The 18,640-nt window shown below is 42.1% G+C and overlaps 2 protein-coding genes across 26 annotated transcripts in view; both read left to right on the top strand.

Annotated features, from left to right (window-relative positions):
• The window catches only part of elna (elastin a), a 121,266-nt gene extending 121,087 nt beyond the window's left edge, over positions 1-179 (top strand). For all 25 annotated transcript variants that reach the window (XM_083774042.1, XM_083774024.1, XM_083774026.1 and 22 more), the window contains one exon: positions 1-179. This exon is cut by the window's left edge and continues 2,399 nt beyond it. The gene's annotated coding sequence lies outside the window, so the exon portion shown is untranslated.
• Positions 180-2,286: 2,107 nt separating this feature from the next.
• LOC310864972 (LIM domain kinase 1-like) overlaps positions 2,287-18,640 on the top strand; it is a 97,738-nt gene continuing 81,384 nt past the window's right edge. Inside the window, exons 1-2 of the mRNA XM_083773883.1 lie at positions 2,287-2,451; positions 8,272-8,371. Coding sequence (XP_083630009.1) covers positions 2,394-2,451; positions 8,272-8,371 — 158 coding nt within the window. The 5' untranslated portion in view covers positions 2,287-2,393. The remainder of the gene's footprint in view (positions 2,452-8,271; positions 8,372-18,640) is intronic.

Below are 18,640 nucleotides of genomic sequence, written 5' to 3'. Positions count from 1 at the left end.
GATCTGTTTCTGGCAGCGAGTGTCACCGACTCACCGTCATGTGATGGAGTATTAAATTGAGTCTAACAGTGGGGTTTTGCACTTTTTATTTTCCACGACACACACATGTGACTTTGTTCCCGGATACCTTGGCATTTTATTTGCTTCATTAGATAACAAAATAAAATGTTTTAAAGGATGTTCAGTTATCTGTCTCTTTTGTATTTTATAAATTGCACATCATTTTTACACGAAAAGAACAACACCACATTTACTGTACATATAGAACAACATATCACAGGACGACATATTGTATCAATTACATATCCCATCAAGACAATACATGAGGTCCCCACTACACATCCAGGAAAACCATCCTGTCAATAGAGCACCGAAGTCCTGACGTAACTCGCTCATCCCGACGATTCCCCTGGTTCGCGGAAGTGATTTCTCTATGGAGAATAACATGGGGTGATCTTAATATCGTCTACTATAAGCGTTGTGGTCCAAAAATAAACAAGCTGTCTCGGCGTTATTGTCAGGGAGGTGTCTCTGTATCGTTTGCAACAGTCAGTCACTCATATATGATACAGTCTGCTTCTAGCGAAAATCTAACTAATTCAGCAGCAGTAACATTAGCGTTTTCTCTCAGTCAGTTGATTCTTCATATCCATATGAGTGAAGCGGCCGGGGTGACATGTTTATTTTTCAAACACAGTTGTTATATGAGGCGATCTCAAATCGCCTCAATGGGGATTTCAATGCAACTAAACAAATACATGAACCTGGGGACAGACGCCCTCTACTGAAAGTGACGTCAGACTTCGGTGCTCTATAGGGAAGTTTGTTTAATCCCGCAATGACTGAGAGTACAAAACTAAGAGTACTAAAACAAACCTTTTCCCACAAGGTTCTGTATCTTCGCCCAGATGGCATGAGTTTGAAGTAGCGACACAATGTTTCCAATTAGAGAGTGCCAATTCATCAGCTTCAATTTTATGGCGTTCCAATGGAAGGCTGCACTTTCACTTCTTTGTCATCAGTGATCACTTCCAATTTCACTTGTTTATCCTATACTGTCTTTCTCTCTCCTGATTCGATTATTGGTATCCACTATCCAGTCCCGACCTGAAAATGCATTCACTATCATGGACCACACCACCAATAATGAAGTTTAACAAAATGTATTAACGAAAGGAAAAGCATGAATCATATAAGAATAGTGAACATAAATGTTCCACGATGGGTCATCTGGCCATTCAGCTGTCCTTCCTACTTAAGCCGAGGTCGGCAGGCTTTGGGCCCCAAAGCCCTAAAGTTTGGGGTCTGCCGTGGCTCAAAGAAGCCCCATCAGGGACCTGTAGAAAAGGAGAGGTTAGAGAGGGAGTAGAATGAGAAATAGGAAATATATTGACGAAAATGAGAACAGGGAGAACCGTTGGTTAGTGAGGTGAGTGGTGACTTGATTGGAGGTGGCTTGATAGGAGGTGGAGGTAGCTGGATTGGAGGGCTGGTCCTGCTAAAGAGCTGGAGAGACACTCCTTACTGAACAAACATTCAATAGCAATGGTTACTATGAGAATATATATAGAGCTATTTTTTATTTTAAAGAAAATGTAACTTTCTGCACCTTTAACTTGAATCTGATTCATCACATACAGTAGCCTATCTCGGAGCAATTTGCAGTTGGCAAACTGCCAGTTGGCAGACTGCCAGTCAAGGACCACCAGTGGATTCCAGGTGGTCCCCAGCTAAATGATGGAGAGTTGGTAACCAAATGGACCCTTATTATTAGATATTTCACTCTTGAGTGTATAAACAGGAAAGAAAACTGACCCTTACGGGTCTCAAGAGTTAAATTATTGTTAAACCATCTGCATTAGCCTACTTAATTAAACAATTAAACAAGAAATCTACAAATTCACAATCAGAGAATGTAGAAGATTTGCTATCTTGTTAAACGTTTGCCTGTTGGTACCTCTTCAATACAGCATGGATTTGTGGACAAAATTCTCTTTAGTTTTGGGTCTGAGAGGCTAAATATCATCAAATGGTGGTCCGTGGCTCAAATGCCGACTAAATAATGGACCTTGATATGAAAAGGGTTGAAAACCACTGGCGTAGAAGATTGCATTGATATTGATTGCACTCATTTGCCCTCGACTGACTCCCAGTCCCAGGGATAGTCACTGGTTGGCCAACATAGCAGCAGCTGGAGGAGCTCAGGGAGGAGGGAGGGAGGCGGCAGGGAGCAGCTTCCAATTCATTCCACCAGCAGGCAGGCACCGCACACAGGCGGCTGCGGTCACAGACCGTCCCGTAACGGTTGGGTTAGGTTAGGTTATTTATTTGATATATAGACTGACTGCTGATTTGTTGTTGGCTCTCTCACGGAGCTCCCGGTCGGAGTGTGAATGAGGTTGATGCTGCTCTGCTGCACCTGGAAGGACGAACGTATGGGAGAGGAGGAAGGTGAGTTTATAGCAAGCACATTTGTTATGTTGTGGCGGTGAAGGTGGGGAGCATCCTTCTGTTCTTCTGCACTTGAGGAGGGCTGCACAGTTGCACTTACATTTCTCCTAATCTTCTCGTTTATAAATTCATTTGAACTACGAAATAAATTTACATTAAGGACTTAGACAATGCAGGAAATACATTGTAGTGTGCATGGTTTGGCTTGCAGAGGGTCGTGACCAGACTAGGAAGATGCAGGGACGATTTCTACAAACATAGATGGTTCAACTTCTCGCGTTTGTGGCGCCTCCTAGGGGCAGAAGTGAGAAGTGCAGATATATGCGTCATGACCATGGGTGTATTGGTCATGATGACCTTATATCACCAATGTATGGTCATGCCTAGCCGCAATTTGCAACTCTAGATTTTTTTACAATGGGATGAATCTAGAGTTGCAACAAGCTCCATCCACTTCCTATTCATCATTTTTAGTTTGTGATCTGCTTGTCTTAAACGACGTTAAACTCACCAACATTGCAGTAGTCCAAGCTTGAATTATCCTCTTTCAATCTGCCGAGCTTGTTTTTCATAAAAATCCACCGTAGAGATGTTATGAGCTACTTTCTGTCAAGACATCCTCTGCAAATGATTATTTTTCTAAGTGCTGGAGTTTGGAAGCACTCGTCGTATGTCACTGAACGGCCCTGCATTCCACCTGTTTCGAATTTGCACATAATGCAGGAGGCAGCAGCGCGACCCGTTAACAAAAACGAGTGCTTCCAAACTGCAACACTTAGAAAAATAATCACTTGCGGAGGATGTCTTGACAGAAAGTATCTCATAACATCTCTACGGTGGATTTTTATGAAAAACAAGCTCGGCAGATTGAAAGAGGATAATTCAAGCTTGGACTACAGCTGCGATGTTGGTGGGTTTAACGTCGTTTAAGACAAGCAGATCACAAACCAAAAATGATGAATAGGAAGTGGATGGAGCTTGTTGCAACTCTAGATTCAACCCATTGTAAAAAGTTGCAAATTGCGGCTAGGTCATGCCTTGAGGTATGACCTAATTAATCCAGGGGAAATGCAATTTGATTCCATTAATTATATTTTCAAACTAAACCTCTATAGTCTAAAGCCCTATATAGGTATATATACCGGTTATTATTGAATTTTAATTCACACATTAATCATGTTACCAAGATTGCCTTTTTTCACCTTAGAAATATTGCACGAATCAGAGCCTATTTGTCCTTGGACGATGCAAAAACGCTAATCCACGCCTTTGTTTTTTCTCGGCTTGACTACTGCAATGCGCTCTTGTCAGAACTGCCTAAGAAAACAACTGACAGACTACAACTTGTCCAAAATGCAGCAGCTAGAGTTGTAACTAGAACTAAGATGAGAGAACATATTACGCCAGTTTTGGCATCACTGCACTGGCTTCCTGTTGTTTTTAGGATTGATTTAAAAATTATTTTACTTGTCTATAAAGCTCTCAATGGTCTCGCACCTCCCTACCTACAGGACTGCCTGCCTAAATATGTCCCAAACCGGCCCCTAAGGTCTTCCACTGCTGGCCTGCTCGCTTTGCCTAAAAAATGGCAACTAAAAAATACGGGGAAGCAGCTTTTTGCTTCTACGGGCCGTCGGCATGGAACAAGCTCCCACTGTACCTTCGTCAGGCAGCCTCTGTAGACATTCTTAAAGCTCAGCTTAAGACCCACCTCTACAACATTGCTTTTAAGTGATCTTTTATTTGTATTTATTATTTTTATTACTGCTTGTTTTTAATGTCGTTGCCTTATTTTATCTGTTCTTATCTTTGTACCATTGTCCTATTGTTTTAACTGCTTGCCTGTTTTAATGCTGTTTTGTTTTGCTTTTATTATCTTTTCTGCTCTGTAAAGCACTTTGAGCTACATTTACGTATGAAAGGTGCTATATAAATAAAGTTTATTATTATTATTATATACCGGTACGTTAAGTTGTGTATAGTTGTCCCCTATAGTCTCCAACTCTCCATACATAATCCTAAGGTCTGAAAGTTTTACATAGAAATAAATATCTTTCTTGTTTTGGCTGTTGAAAGACATCGTTTTGTGAGAGGGAGGATGCTATTTTTTCCAAAGCAGTATTTGTGCAGAATAGTATTCTGGTGAGTGATCTATTCTGTGTGTGCTCTTTGAGACCCCTGCAGTTGTCTGTTGTCAGGGGGGCTACAATTGTCAAATAGAGTAATGGTCCAGTAATGAACAGCAGAGGAGAGAGTGCGATAGGGAGGGGGAGGGGGAAGTTATAGTTGGAGAAGCATTATCCCAAGACAGTCATATTTCTAGCCAATGAGATCAATAAAACTACTCCAGCAAGACTCACCCTAGCATTCGATTAGAGAAATGAATGAGCCAGGCCAGCCACATGAACCCTGCAGTGCCAAGACATTTGAAATCTAATGGTGAACAATATGGTCAAAGACTCTAAACTGATGTTGATTATATATAACCTACATAAGTTGGAGACAGAAAATAGTATGGATTTGTCCCCAGAGAGCTTTTGGTCTCTGCAGCGAGACTTCAGAAGACGATAAAACACAGAAAGCCTCTGCATCAAAGGACTGAATTGCAGACTCTGGGAAAACCAACAGAGTATGGTCTCAGGTTGATTGTACACAAGAAAACGAAGTTGCTGAGTTTCAGGATATCAGTTACAAGAACGTCATGTCGCTAATATAAATACAACATAAGTATGTAATACACTACTACAATACTTGAAATCTGAACCTCAGAGTGAAGGAGGAGCAGGTGGACCTGCATGTTGTACCAGTGGTGGTATGTTGCTGTTCTGGACACCTTGGATTTTAACTGCTGACTTTTAGTCCATGAGCCAGAGCAAAAAAATTAGGCTATGATTAATGAGTGGGCAAAGCCAGAGCTATATTAAATAGTTTACTTTATAGGGTCAATATAAGGTTTTGAATGAGGGAATATTAAATATCTATATGTAATTATGGAGATAAGAGGTTTCTGCACGACAGTACTGGCCAAATACATTTGCATACTTTACGCACCTGGAATGACTCATTATTACGAGCAGTTAGTGAACAGCAGCAGCTGAGGTTAATTGTTTTGCTCAAGGACACAAGTCTACACTAAACCACCGCACAAGTCTACACTAAACCACCGCACTGCCACCTTGACCACGTGCAGTTTGTACTGCGTGTGTAGTTTAAACGCCAATGTGGTCAGTCTGCTAACTGACTGTGACCGATCTATGGCTGTGTATTTGATCACAGACATTCTAGCGCTATTAACAATATTGGGAAGGGGATTATTTGGAAAGCCAGACAATAGTGCCAGACAATGTTGTTGGCTGCTATAGGAGAGTCACAGAAAAAGTGAAATCAGTAAAGTAAAGTGGACCCTCAGAAAAGGGGCAGTTAATTTGAAAGTCTCTGTTCTCTTTCTGGTCAACTTCAACTTCTGTTCACTTCACACTATAGTTCATATTTAGGGTCGTCTGTCTATGACAAGCTTGGAGGGCTGGCAGCATACAGCAGCTTGTGTTTACATAAATTAATTACTATTTGTTTGTCTCTTCTATTCCAACTAACAGACTGACAGTAGATAAGCAAATATTCTTGGTCTTTGGTAACAAGGGCACACACACACTTTACCCACGCACACATGCACCTACGTTCACATGCACCCACACAAGCACGAATGCGCATGCCGCACGCAAAAAAAAGAAAGCTCATATTATATAAACATGTTCTAGAATAGATAAGCGAACACTTTTTCCAAAACTTCAAATCTACTAAAATGCTTTTCCATGAAAATGTCCCACGCCGGGGAAAGGAACTGGTTGGAATAACGCGTTCCTTCCATGCGCTACGTCCAACTGGGGAAATACCCCTCTGTCAGGTGAAGTGGGTTGGACTCCTCATGCATTGAAGGAAGCATGAGGTCAGTCCTGGTTGGCAGAGGGAGTATAGAGCGTCGCAGTCCCACCCCCTTTCAGAACGACGAGTGGCCCAGGAAATGAATCCCAATGCATTTTTCCCATAGGCTTTTCTTAAGTATTTATTTAAAGACGGTTACGCCGCGGACAAAGCCAACTCGGATCGTGACAAATCATGACAATGAACACAATGTTTTGGGCCGATCAAATAATTTATAAGAAGAAAAACAAAACAAATAGTGTTGTCTCCTGCCTTTATTTTCTTCTTTCTAATGATTTGATCGGCCCAAAATATTGTGTTCATTGTCATGATTTGTCACGTTTCGAGTTGGCTTTGTCCGCGGCGTAACCGTCTTTAAATAAATACTTAAGAAAAGCCTATGGGAAAAATGCATTGGGATTCATTTCCTGGGCCACTCGTTGTTCTGAAAGGGGGAGGGACTGCGACGCTCTATAGTGCCCAGGATTATATTAGACAAAAAATATATATATATAATAAAAATAAGTGTCCCATGCCTTTAGTCGATGGTGGATAAGCAGCATACCGGTAGCCTAATTTTCGTTCATTACAACGGATTCTGCACTCCAAAGCTAATGGGGGTCATTTAATGGATGCTATCTTTAGCTCTCTCTGGTGTTGTTGTGGTTCATATAACTGCTGTTATTTCCATGAGCAATACAGTCTAGGAAGTTTCATCAGAACTGAAGGAGTTAGGAGATGGCATAACCATTCATCCATTTACATTGCGCTTTGTATCCAACATTCTTCTCTCTACAGTAGGTCGTCTTCAGACAAGCCTTCCATTGTTGCTTCCAGCCATCCCGGTTCCCCGTACATACTGTATCTGGCCAGTTTGTTGGTGCTTTACGCTCCTGCGTATTTCTTGAGCACATCCTTATATGTTAATGTGGGAAGTCCTCATGACACGTGCCCATATACAGTAGCCTACTGCATGCAGCATTCTGGTGTAGAACCCATCTAGAGACTTCTGCAGGGTTGGCGTCAGGTTCCAGCATTCACTGCCGTATAGGAGAACATACTCTACCGTTGAATAGAAGAAGCTGAGTTTGGTTTGACGGGGGAGGTTGGAGTTCCATACACTGGCCATGCCACTCAGGGCCCTCCATGCAAGTGCCTTCCTCTCTTTAAGATCTTGTTCTGTTGAGTTGACCCATGAGCCCGGTACTTGAAGTCCTTGACTTCCTTCAGAGCAGTGCCTCCTGTCACAGGTGGATGCTCCAATGATGGGATGTTATATGTATAGGTGATAACTTCAGTTTTCTTGGCATTCAGCCAGAGGCCAACCGTGGCACACTCTGACTCCACTGAGCTTGTTCATGTTCAGACAGATTGTCTCAGCTAAGATTGTCTCATTTAAGTTTGATTTCCTATTTGCCTCTTCTTTCTCCCGATGGAGAGAGATGATTGTAACAATGTCTGTAAAGATGGCGACTAAATCTCAATCTGGTGAGGTGTGACGTGAGTAGGGAGTAAGGGAGACTGCTCCATCTCAAACCAGTTGAGTCATGTTTAATGTGTTGAGGCTGAATTCTTCACCTCCTACGTGTTATTTGCATGAGAACAAGGTGGTGGGGAAATGGTTGCACACTGTTGATGCACATCCACGGGCGGATTAACCCTTCCTGGCGCCCTGTGCTACGACAGTTTTGTCAGTGGGGGGTGGAGTGGGGTGTGGACAATTGTCGCTTAATGGACGTGTTTCGTTGCTTCAACATTTCTGCGTTCTTGCTTCAATAGTTGATTCTTCTTCTTTTGCCCCATTGTTTGGTGCACATACATAATGGCCTTTCATACCTATGCCATTCATAACTGTGTGTGTGTGTGTGTGTGTGTGTGTGTGTGTGTGTGTGTGTGTAGCTGGTGGAAGGTTGCCCGTCTGTGTGGGATGCAGACAGAAGATCTACGATGACCAGTATCTGCAGGCCCTCAACAATGACTGGCACACCATCTGCTTCAGGTCAGTAATGATGAGGCAAACCACAATTCACTGTCGCTGTTCATTATTTTACATATAAATCTTGAGAATAGTTAGCTAATGTATTTCACTGGCCGCTACGTTCATTTCAAAATGCTGTAACACTGTAAGCTAGGGCTTTAAGCAACTAGTCGACTATTCAACTAGTAAATCCACTAGTTGACCTTGTTGGTACTAGTTGACTAGTTGATAAGAGAAGAGAAAAAAAGCGGGTTTTTTAGGCCTCAAGATCAGCTAGAATGCTACAGTTCTTAAATGTATGAATATCATAATAATAAACAAAACTAATATTTTTTTTATTTTTTTTATACATAATAGGTAGTTAAACTAGTGAACTAGGCAACTAGTCAAATAAAAAATCACTAGAAGTAAGCGTTCTTACAGTAGAATAGATGACTGAATGGATGTGTTTCTGAAGTGAAACGCTTTCTTTTAGCAAAAAGATGAAATACTTCTTGAAGAAGAATAAAGGTTGTTAATCCTGTTGGCTGCTCAGATGGCCATGGTGAGCACTTGGTGCTGATGGGCTATGAGGGGTTACTACTAACTACTGATAATAACAAATAAAAGCATGTCTGAGATCTGAGAGCAGCGCGCGCCACACACACACACACACACACACACACACACACACACACACACACACACACACACACACACACACACACACACACACACACACACACACACACACACACACACACACACACCAGGCACGTAGCATGGATTAAATGATTGACCGCGCATTAGCATCGCTAATGGGGGGGGCGGGGTTGGGGGGTAGCGCATCTCCCTCAGATTGATGCCAACATCTGATGGATCGGACTAGACTCAAGGGTCCTCCTCAGGAGGATGAAATAGATTCAGTTTAATCAGCTTGAACTATTTTTTTAATTTTTTTATGGAATATCATAATTTTGCTGGTCACAAGAATGCTTTCAGTCCATGTGGGGAATAGATTGAAACATTTATTCCTAACTTGTCAGAGAGAATCTATCTATCTCTCAAACTCACTCATTTATTGTCTCTCTCCCTCTATTTCCGTGTGTGTGTGTATTGCCAGAGATTGAGACATCCATCCATTCAAATTAAATTACTTTACTATAGTGGTTCAAATCTCCTAAAGTGCTTTTTCTCTCTGGTTCTCTCCCACCGGAGAGCCTGTATATTATAAAGCCTGTGTGGCATGTTCTTTCCACTGTTAAATGTTATTATCTCTTCTCTCTTCATACTCTCCTGACTGACTGGGCTTAAGGAAACCTGATGATGAGATGTTACTTCATTGTCATATTGATATTTGATAGCCTGCCAGCTCTGATTCCATGGCCGCAGTGTGCCTGCCTGCCTGGACATGTGAATGGAAATTGATTGGCGGATGTATGCCACTTGCTAATGGCACATCAGTCCTTTCACTACCTTCCAAATGCAATTTGAGACTTCCACTGTAGCATCTGCCAGGCTGCCATCACAGGCAGATGGCGTAAGCCTCTAGCCTGAGTTGTATACTTTGTTGCGAGTGAGTGTCGCGCACCGAAAATAGCCAGATCTACCTATCTATGTGAACTTGTGGACTGGTTATTTTTGATGCGTGACACAGCCTCACAACTAAAGCATAAATCGTCATGTGTCTGGTTCGATTGCTGGTCGCAGTTTATCACAGATTGCCATTTGCCACCATTATTTTTTAATGTTTTTTGTGGCTTTCGTGTTTATTTTTATGGAGGGATAGACAGTAGGCTGGAAATGGGGAGAAGGATGGGGGGGTGACATGCAGTAAAGGCCGTTGGGATTGGGAGTCGAACCCACAGCACACTGCCAGACTGGATTACCAGCCACGGTGCCTGGACCGCTGAGCCACGGCCCAGGCGAAAACCTTGGAACATTCATATTTAAAGTTTTTTTGTGTTTTCATGAATTAACGCAGATCTGCAAGCTCGAAACGTGACGCGAAGCGATGCATTTTGGTAAAGTAATCATCGTCAGGGAGGGATGGGTGTTCACATGCACCCTATTAAGATGCAGTTGCAGATTGCAACTGCAATCTGAAATCTATTCAGACTCCACCTTAGCCCGTAGCACTTTAAACATTTAAATGTAGGCATTCGGCAGATGTTCTTAATCCAGAGTGGTTTATAGTAAGCAAGGTAAACAGGAGGTAATAGGCTACAACAAATGCATAGAAATGGCAATCTTGGAACATAGGTAGGTTTACCTAAATCTAAACAGTATAATATAAAAATATTACTAATCTATACTATACGCCTGCAAGGTCGTCAAGGCTAGACAACATTGCCCTTGTTATGACGACCATGCAGACTTACCGTGGTCGTTTGTTCTCATGCTTTTGTTACTTAGGCTTGAATTTCTTGACCACAATGTTATTTTGCTGATTATTTAGACAGATGCTAGGTTCATCGTTCACCTGGTAACCATAGTGTCAATGTACAGATAATTGTTTTAATAGTATTTTGTTTTAGACTAGGTACTGTGATCCTAGTTTACTGGGGCACTACACTGTCTCTATGTATGTGAAAACTTGCTTATTGTAAGTCGCTCTGGTTAAGAGCGTATGCTAAAATGCCTAAATTGATGAAAGCTAATAACTTGCAAATAAACTCACAAAATCATTTAGCCGGCAGAAAATAATGGAAGCCCTGATTAGGGGTTTCTCTGGCAGTGAAAATTCAACAATCAAACTTGATAATATGGCAGCTAATTTCTCTTGGTACAATATAAACTCAGTGACTAATAATCAGTCAATTATAGCTACCTAAACATCAGCATCAAAGCAGCGTCGTACTAAGCAGTATAAATTACTGGCTTCACATTTATTCTGTGGTGCCTCTGCTTCCTGTCATTATCACTAGAATGACATAATTCTGGATCAAAGGCACAGCAACAGAGCGTGATACTCTAGAGTCTAGACTCAAATCATTTCATTAACATCGACTCATTAAATGTTTTCCTCTGCCTTTTGCATCCATCTACAGTAACACGTTGTATTAACCATATCAATATTTGATCTGAGACGCTTTTTTGTTTAAATTGAAGCTGCGAGCTTGTACATTTTTGAGTATTTGAAGAATTTTGAAGAATTTGGGATTTCTTCTCTTCAAATCTTCTCTTCTACAATTTACAATTTAGGCATTTAGAAGACACTCTTAAAGGTATATTCAGTGATTTCACTTAATTCAAATATCACTTATTTTTTTGTTTTGTTGTGATAATCCTCCCTACTATAGAGTGTGCTGGCCATATAAGGAGTTCCTCCCTGTCCCCAGTTAACCCCTGGGGGTCAAAAAACCTTAGGTTTCGTTTTTGACTCTCTATCCTGATTGGACGAAAGGCTGGGTCCCACAGCCAAAAACGAAACCTAAGGTTTTTTGAGTGAAATCACTGAATATACCTTTAATCCAGAGCGATTTACATTAAGCAAGAACAAAAAGCATGGCAATACATCATATACACATATAAAAAGTAGTTATCATGAATCATACGTAAGCTAAGAACTGTCTAAGTTACATACCTTGAGCCTTTTGCATACGCCTGTAGGAGGTCGAGGCTAGTACTACGTAAAGTGCTATAGGCTAAGATGGAGTCTGAAGAGGTGCGTTTTCAGACTGCGATATTGGGCTTGCATGTACGACACAGGACAGGGATTTACCCAAGGAATAACGGTTATATATGTTATCATCTGATCATCTATCGATACAGACAGACAGACAGACAGACAGACAGTGTCAGTGAGCACAGCTGTCCTGTGCTCTCATTGGACTTCTCTGGACGCGATCGCAACCCATTTAATACTGTACGATGTCCAGTCAGCGACAGAGCCAAATATCAACCCTGCTTGATATTAAGAAACGATCGGGAAGGCATCAGCGAGCACTTTTATCGGCGCTATATCTTCTCGCAGAGCCTTTCACACACAGCGAGCAAAACCTCTGCGATCAAAGCCCGATCTTGCGTCAGATCTGGAGTTTTGTCGGCGAGCGCCAAAAATGGTCCCGACAGCATAATCGGAGCAAATATCGTGCAGTGTGTACGAGCCATTACAGTGTTTTGGAAACTACTGATTTAGAAGGCATTTTGCAGAATTGGCCTCAGGTCTTAATGGGTTAAAATATTATTTGTCGTTGCCAGTCTGCTAGTGTTGGTATTCTTATGTAACACCAGGCCTCTGCTTGCGTCATACAGTATATCCTCTCTCGTCTGCAGAAGATGTATAATTCATCCTTCACTGTACTCAGAATAACCTGCTTTCTGAAACACAAGGCCTGAGATAAAAACAAGTCTGCTGAGTCCTCGCTCCTTGTCGAGGAGTTGAATCAGCCTGTTTGCATTTATTTAGTTTCACACAATTCCCTCAGGAATCAATGCACTGGAGTTCACCAGCAGTGTGGTACTGTTCACCGTTCTGGTGTTTTGTACCATTTCTGGAATGTTTTGCAAGCATTCTTATGCTGCTTTTGTTGATTTCTTTCTGCCTTCATTCACTCAGCACTGGCATGACAATGGTTCTGTATGTTTCCAACTATTATACTCCCATCGTACAAAGGTGTCACTTGCCGAAAAGAACAGATCTACAAGCTAACAATGTGTTGCAATGCGACAGGTTGTTAGCTGCCTTGTAGATCTGTTATTTTTGGCAAGCCACACCAACATACATAGAGTATACATACAGAGTATCCCTCAGAGCACTATACTAGTGTATTTTATATATTGTGGGGACAGATTTCACTGAAAATAGCCGGTCGACAAGCACACAACGTGTCGCAGTGTGACACGCTGTGAGCTTGTCAATCTGCTATTTTCCGCAAAGGTTTTCCGTACTAAGTATGCTGGGGTTTTAAGTGGTTAATAGATTGACCTTTACCTTTACGGGAAATTCAGTTTCAGCTTCACCTAGTTGTTTGCTGCTCAGATGTTGAGTGGAGTTTGATTGAGCGGAGTTTGATTGATTGATTGATTGATTGAATACTTTATTGGTCCAAAATGTTAACAGCACGGAGGTACTGTACAGTCAAACACTAAAAGGATAACACAAAGTCCCAGGGACTTGTTTCCATTATGGTCCTATGTAAAGGAGCAGTTATGAGTCATAGTTTTTTTTGTCTCCAGGTGCTACTAATATACAGCCCCAAACTGCATACAGATGACTCAGGCATATTTCTTGCAGTGGAATTGTGGCAAGTTGCCCGTAACAATATGGCAGCAACGTTACGTTGATGTATGATCCAGTAGCTAATGCGGTATATTATACATACATATTGCAGTATGTTTATGGGCAGTGGTGTAATGGTGATTTTTTTTTCCCAGTACCACACCATTTTAATGACGTCACGCATATGCACACACACACACACACACACACACACACACACACACACACACACACACACACACACACACACACACACACACACACACACACACACACACATGCCTACATGTGTGCATGGCATGCTCACAGAACAGCTGATACGTATAGCCTATTGTTTATATAGTGTATGAGAGTTTTAGAGTAGACACACACAAGTATAATCAGACAAACTTCTTTAGTACTTTTCTGCAGTAGCGAAACAACAAAAAGTTACAAGACAAATCTCCTCTTTGATAGTGGAGGAGGCATTATTGTTCCGTGCAGAACACCACAGAAGCAGTAGCCTACTGGAGCCATACCGTGTTGCTTACCGTGTATGAGAACGTGCGTTCAGGTAAACGGTTAAACCTGTTGTTATGCAAAGTAGTAGCCTTTTGATTTGGGCACGGTAGGCCTACTTGGCACAGTGTGAAAACCTAGACCAGGGGTTCTCAACCCGTGGGTCACGACCCCTCGGGGGTTCGCCAAATTATTTTGGGTGCTCCCCAAATTATTTAAAAATAATAATAATAATAATCTTGAATAGCTGGGAAATGGAAATTAAGAGTTTACATACTGTAGTACACATAGTACATGCATAAACTTTCCTTAATGATTAGATCTGGTTTCAGTATTAATTTATATATATTATATATATTATATTTTCTCTATTATTACGGTCATTTTTACAGTCAGTTTGCATTTCCGGGGGTCCCCAGCCAAAAACGTTGAGAACCCCTGACCTAGACCACTGGGTAGGCTACTTGGTGCGCCTTGGAAAGTCTGGTGACCCGAGGTTAGGTGCGTCTTCTCTTGAATCTAGGGGGGGCGCGTTCTAGCATGCACGCCTGTGCACCGTTCCATTCTGTACCTCAGCGTGCACATCCACACTTTGTTTTGTACCACAGCGTGGTACTGCGTTCTACGAACATGACACCACTCACTGTCTATGGGTTAACTTACATGACACCACTCACTGTCTATGGGTTAACTTACATGACACCACTCACTGTCTATGGGTTAACTTACATGACACCACTCACTGTCTATGGGTTAACTTACATGACACCACTCACTGTCTATGGGTTAACTTACATGACACCACTCACTGTCTATGGGTTAACTTACATGCAGTGGTGGATCAAACTACAAAGTACATTTACTCCTTGGAAAGCTTTCTCAGTAAATTGCAGTTTGGCGAGCTTGTTGATCCGGCTATTTTCAGTGATAGCTTTTCCCACTATAACAACAAATGGAGGGACTCCGCTCAACCATATGGGGTTTAAGTGGTTGAATGTCTTGCTCAGGGACATTGGGCTGACTGAGGGGACGAACCGTTCCCATTCCCAGATGGCCTCTCTCTATCTACCAGTTCTGCTACTGCCTAAAATTAGGCTGCAGCATGTCCCCTCTTTCCTAGAAGTGCTCTAATTGTGTTGCGTAGGACCTTCATGTCCTCCTCCTCACTGTACTTTTGTCAGCAAAGAGGAGTGGATGAGCTCTGTCAGATTGGAGAGAAGAACTAGCCCTGCTGTAAAAGCCTGACATCAAACTCCACGTCTGAGTGAGGACCCAATCTGGGTCACCGCGGAGATGTGTGTGTGTGTGTGTGTGTGTGTGTGTCAAGGAGAAAAGGTACAGATGGGACACACCGGATGAGAGACACAGAGTCACATCTGGCTGCCCCACAGGGTACAGATGGTTGCCTTTGCAGTATGTCTATAGGGAATCATTTGAGAGTGTGTACTTACTGTACTGTATATACTTTCTACTTTATGTGTTTATTTTGTTTGCACGCAGGAATCAACACTCTTGTCTGTGTGTTATTGTTGTTGTTGTTGTTGTTGTTGTTGTTGTATTGTAAAAGTTGATCTGTCTGTAAAGGGGTCACATTGTTTGTGCACGCTGCCATCATGTGCATTACTTAAGTTAAGACGTTTGAAGTTGAACGAGTGCCAGTTCCTTTAACCGCTGTTCTGGGCAGCATTCCTGAGCGCTGCACGGCACTCACTGCTCCTTATGGTGGCTTAAATGCACAGGACAAATTTCCCCTGGGGGACAATGAAGGACAATCAAATCAAATGTAATCAAATGTAATTATAGATAAAACCCTGCATGCTCAGTCCCATATTGTTGCTTGCTTGGGCAACTATATTTCGTGTCCAAACTCCAAAACCCTGTTCATCTTCCATTTTGACAAGGACTCAGGGATCATTATTTACTCTTTGACTATCGGTATGCAACTCGAATGCCGCAGTCCGCAGAGTCAGCAGAAGCATCATGGGGCGCTTGCCCTTTTAGCACCTCGCTCAGGTGCTCCTCATGATGGGACATGTCCGCTTCTGACAGCACACCTTGAAGCCTTGGGCTGTATTTTGCGGGTCTTAACCCATTTAGGCCTGACCTCAAAATTTAAATCCTCCAGTTTTCTGAAATAAATATTTTCACGTTTTTCAAAAATAGCAGACCTCAAGCTATGAGCTTGTAGATCTGCTATTTTTCAATAGCTAAATTATAACATAATGTTTAAAACAAAATGGGTTAAGTGCCATGTCTTATTACTTAACTTAAGACCTGGAGGCGTGGTCAATGCTCTTTGGCCACTCAGAATAGCCAAATGGCATTGATCACGCCTCCAGGTCTTAAGTTAAGTAATACGACCTGGTACTTAAGACACGCAAAATACAGCCCTGTGCAATCTTAGATTTGTTTTCAGTATTGCATCACGTGACGCAGCCTATCCTGTGTTGAAAAGTGAAGCTCAAGGTGTTGACCCATGATGACGTAAATGGGTGGTATGACTGGTATACCAACCAATTGTCAGTATGTGACGAGTCGGAAGTGAGAATCTGTTGTAAAAGTATACAAAATAGCAGATCTACAAGTAGCTATTCGATGTAAAAGTATGTAGAGTCCCTGTGAGATATCTGATGTTAGCATCTCATTTTGGATTTTTGTTTATACGGTAATATACTGTAGCAACTCATAATTCTCTTACGGTAACAGAGCTTCGAAACAACAGCAGTGAGCGAAGTTGTTATGGTGTTCCCCTCCTTGATTATGACCTTTAACATGTATCAGTATTACTGTCAAACGAAAGTATTTAAAAATGTCCAATTTTGTTGTGAATTTTTATTCTAATAATATTTTTGGCTAGAAATAGACCATGCAGCTTTGCTTAATTGTTGATTAATTTCATGTTTAGAACATGTAGTTTAAATCCATCAGAATGCAAACATTTCAGAGCGACGCAGGCAGGCAGTCGTAGACTACATTCTTGTAGAATTATTCTTGTAGTAAAATCTTTTAATGAAACCATTTGAATGTCTATGATTTCCATGTTGCTATATTTGGTAACCATTTTGATTAAACACAAGTCACAGGAGGCCCATGGTTTTCAAATGGGTTTTAGTCATGCCTAACAACAGCCCTTAGGTGTTGGCTTATTACTTTTATCATTCTCTCTGCTGTCTCCATGTCTGGAATATTGCAGGAACAGTTCTTCTGACCCAAATCCATTTCCTCACAGAGGAAGCGGATAGTCATGGAAAAAAGAGAGGGATTTATTTGAGAAGTCTTTGTTAGTCAGACAAGACTTCCATGGAAACCTGCCCAGGCTACCAATCCAAACCCCCTCAACCGAGGACACTAGGGAATGGAGCTCAAGAGCAAGCAGAGAAACGGCTTTCCAACTGCTTTCAGAAATATAAACGTGAGCAGAGAGCACCAGTACTGGATGCAGTAACAGCTTACTTAAATGGATGGATTATGGGCCGGGCTAATGGGGAGAGTGCTCAGCTAGGGGCCCTTGACTACCAGGGGCACTGTGCCGTGATAGGTTAAAGCTCATACATGGGCCCCTCCTACATGGACGTACAGTAGTAGTGTGTCCCACCTGAATGGAGCTGGGGCGGGGGAAAACAACATTTGCCCAGGGGCCCCAATCCCCCATGAGTCTTAATCCGTCCCTGCTTAAACCCTATACTAACAATAGTACTTGGCCGAGCTGCCCCAGGGCTCGATACTACAGTAGGTCCACTAATTCAAGCCCCATAGAGTACCACTCAGTACCCATGGGTTACGGAGATATTTTTTTACATTGAGAATCTATAAGAACTGTGTTCCAAAAAAGAAACAAATCAGGCTGGTGATTCTGTCAGGTATGTCGTTTATGATATTGAGTTACAATTGATAATGTGTGTGTTTACAGAGTTTACAGACATATTCACAGACTCTTATAGACGACAGCTTAGCCTCCTATGGAGCCTCACCATAAAAACAGAGTCAGGTTTTTTTGGAGGCTATACACGGAGTCCCTGGGGTGGAAAAAAAAGCATTGCTGACTGTCAAACAGAACATCCACCATCACCACCACCACCACAACAACACACTGCAAGTTTCATGGGAAAATACTGCAGCTCTCTGCTTGAAAAGCCCTCCTCTCATTAGCTGTGCCAGTGGTGGGACCAATCCCCACGTCCCACAGCTCCTTTAGCACCACAGGCTGACACTCACAGATATCTGCAGGACTTTATATCGTGTGTGTGCGTGCGTGTGTTCGCACCAGAAATCCATGTTCATAATAAAACATCTGCACACTAGAAGCATTAGATAAATACTACAGTATATGAAACCTACAATACGTAGACAAAACAAAGTGCATCATCATGCCTTAACCTGGTTCCTCGCTAAAGTGCTGACAGAAAGGCAGCATAATGTGGCCCGTTGGGAGATGGTGTGCTGCCTGCTGGCCAGTGACAGTCATGCAGTAATGGTATTATTAGGAACAGTAGCCTACTGCAGAGACGCATACTGCAGGACATCTGGTAGCGTTGAACTGTTTTTAAGGCCTAGTCAAACAACTGAACGGTGATAGTACAGGGGCGCCG

This window comes from Protomyctophum parallelum, assembly GCF_964188405.1.
Source record: "Protomyctophum parallelum genome assembly, chromosome: 9".
NCBI lineage: Eukaryota > Metazoa > Chordata > Actinopteri > Myctophiformes > Myctophidae > Protomyctophum > Protomyctophum parallelum.
Note: the sequence above shows the minus strand (reverse complement) of the source record. Positions and strands in the feature narration are given on the sequence as shown.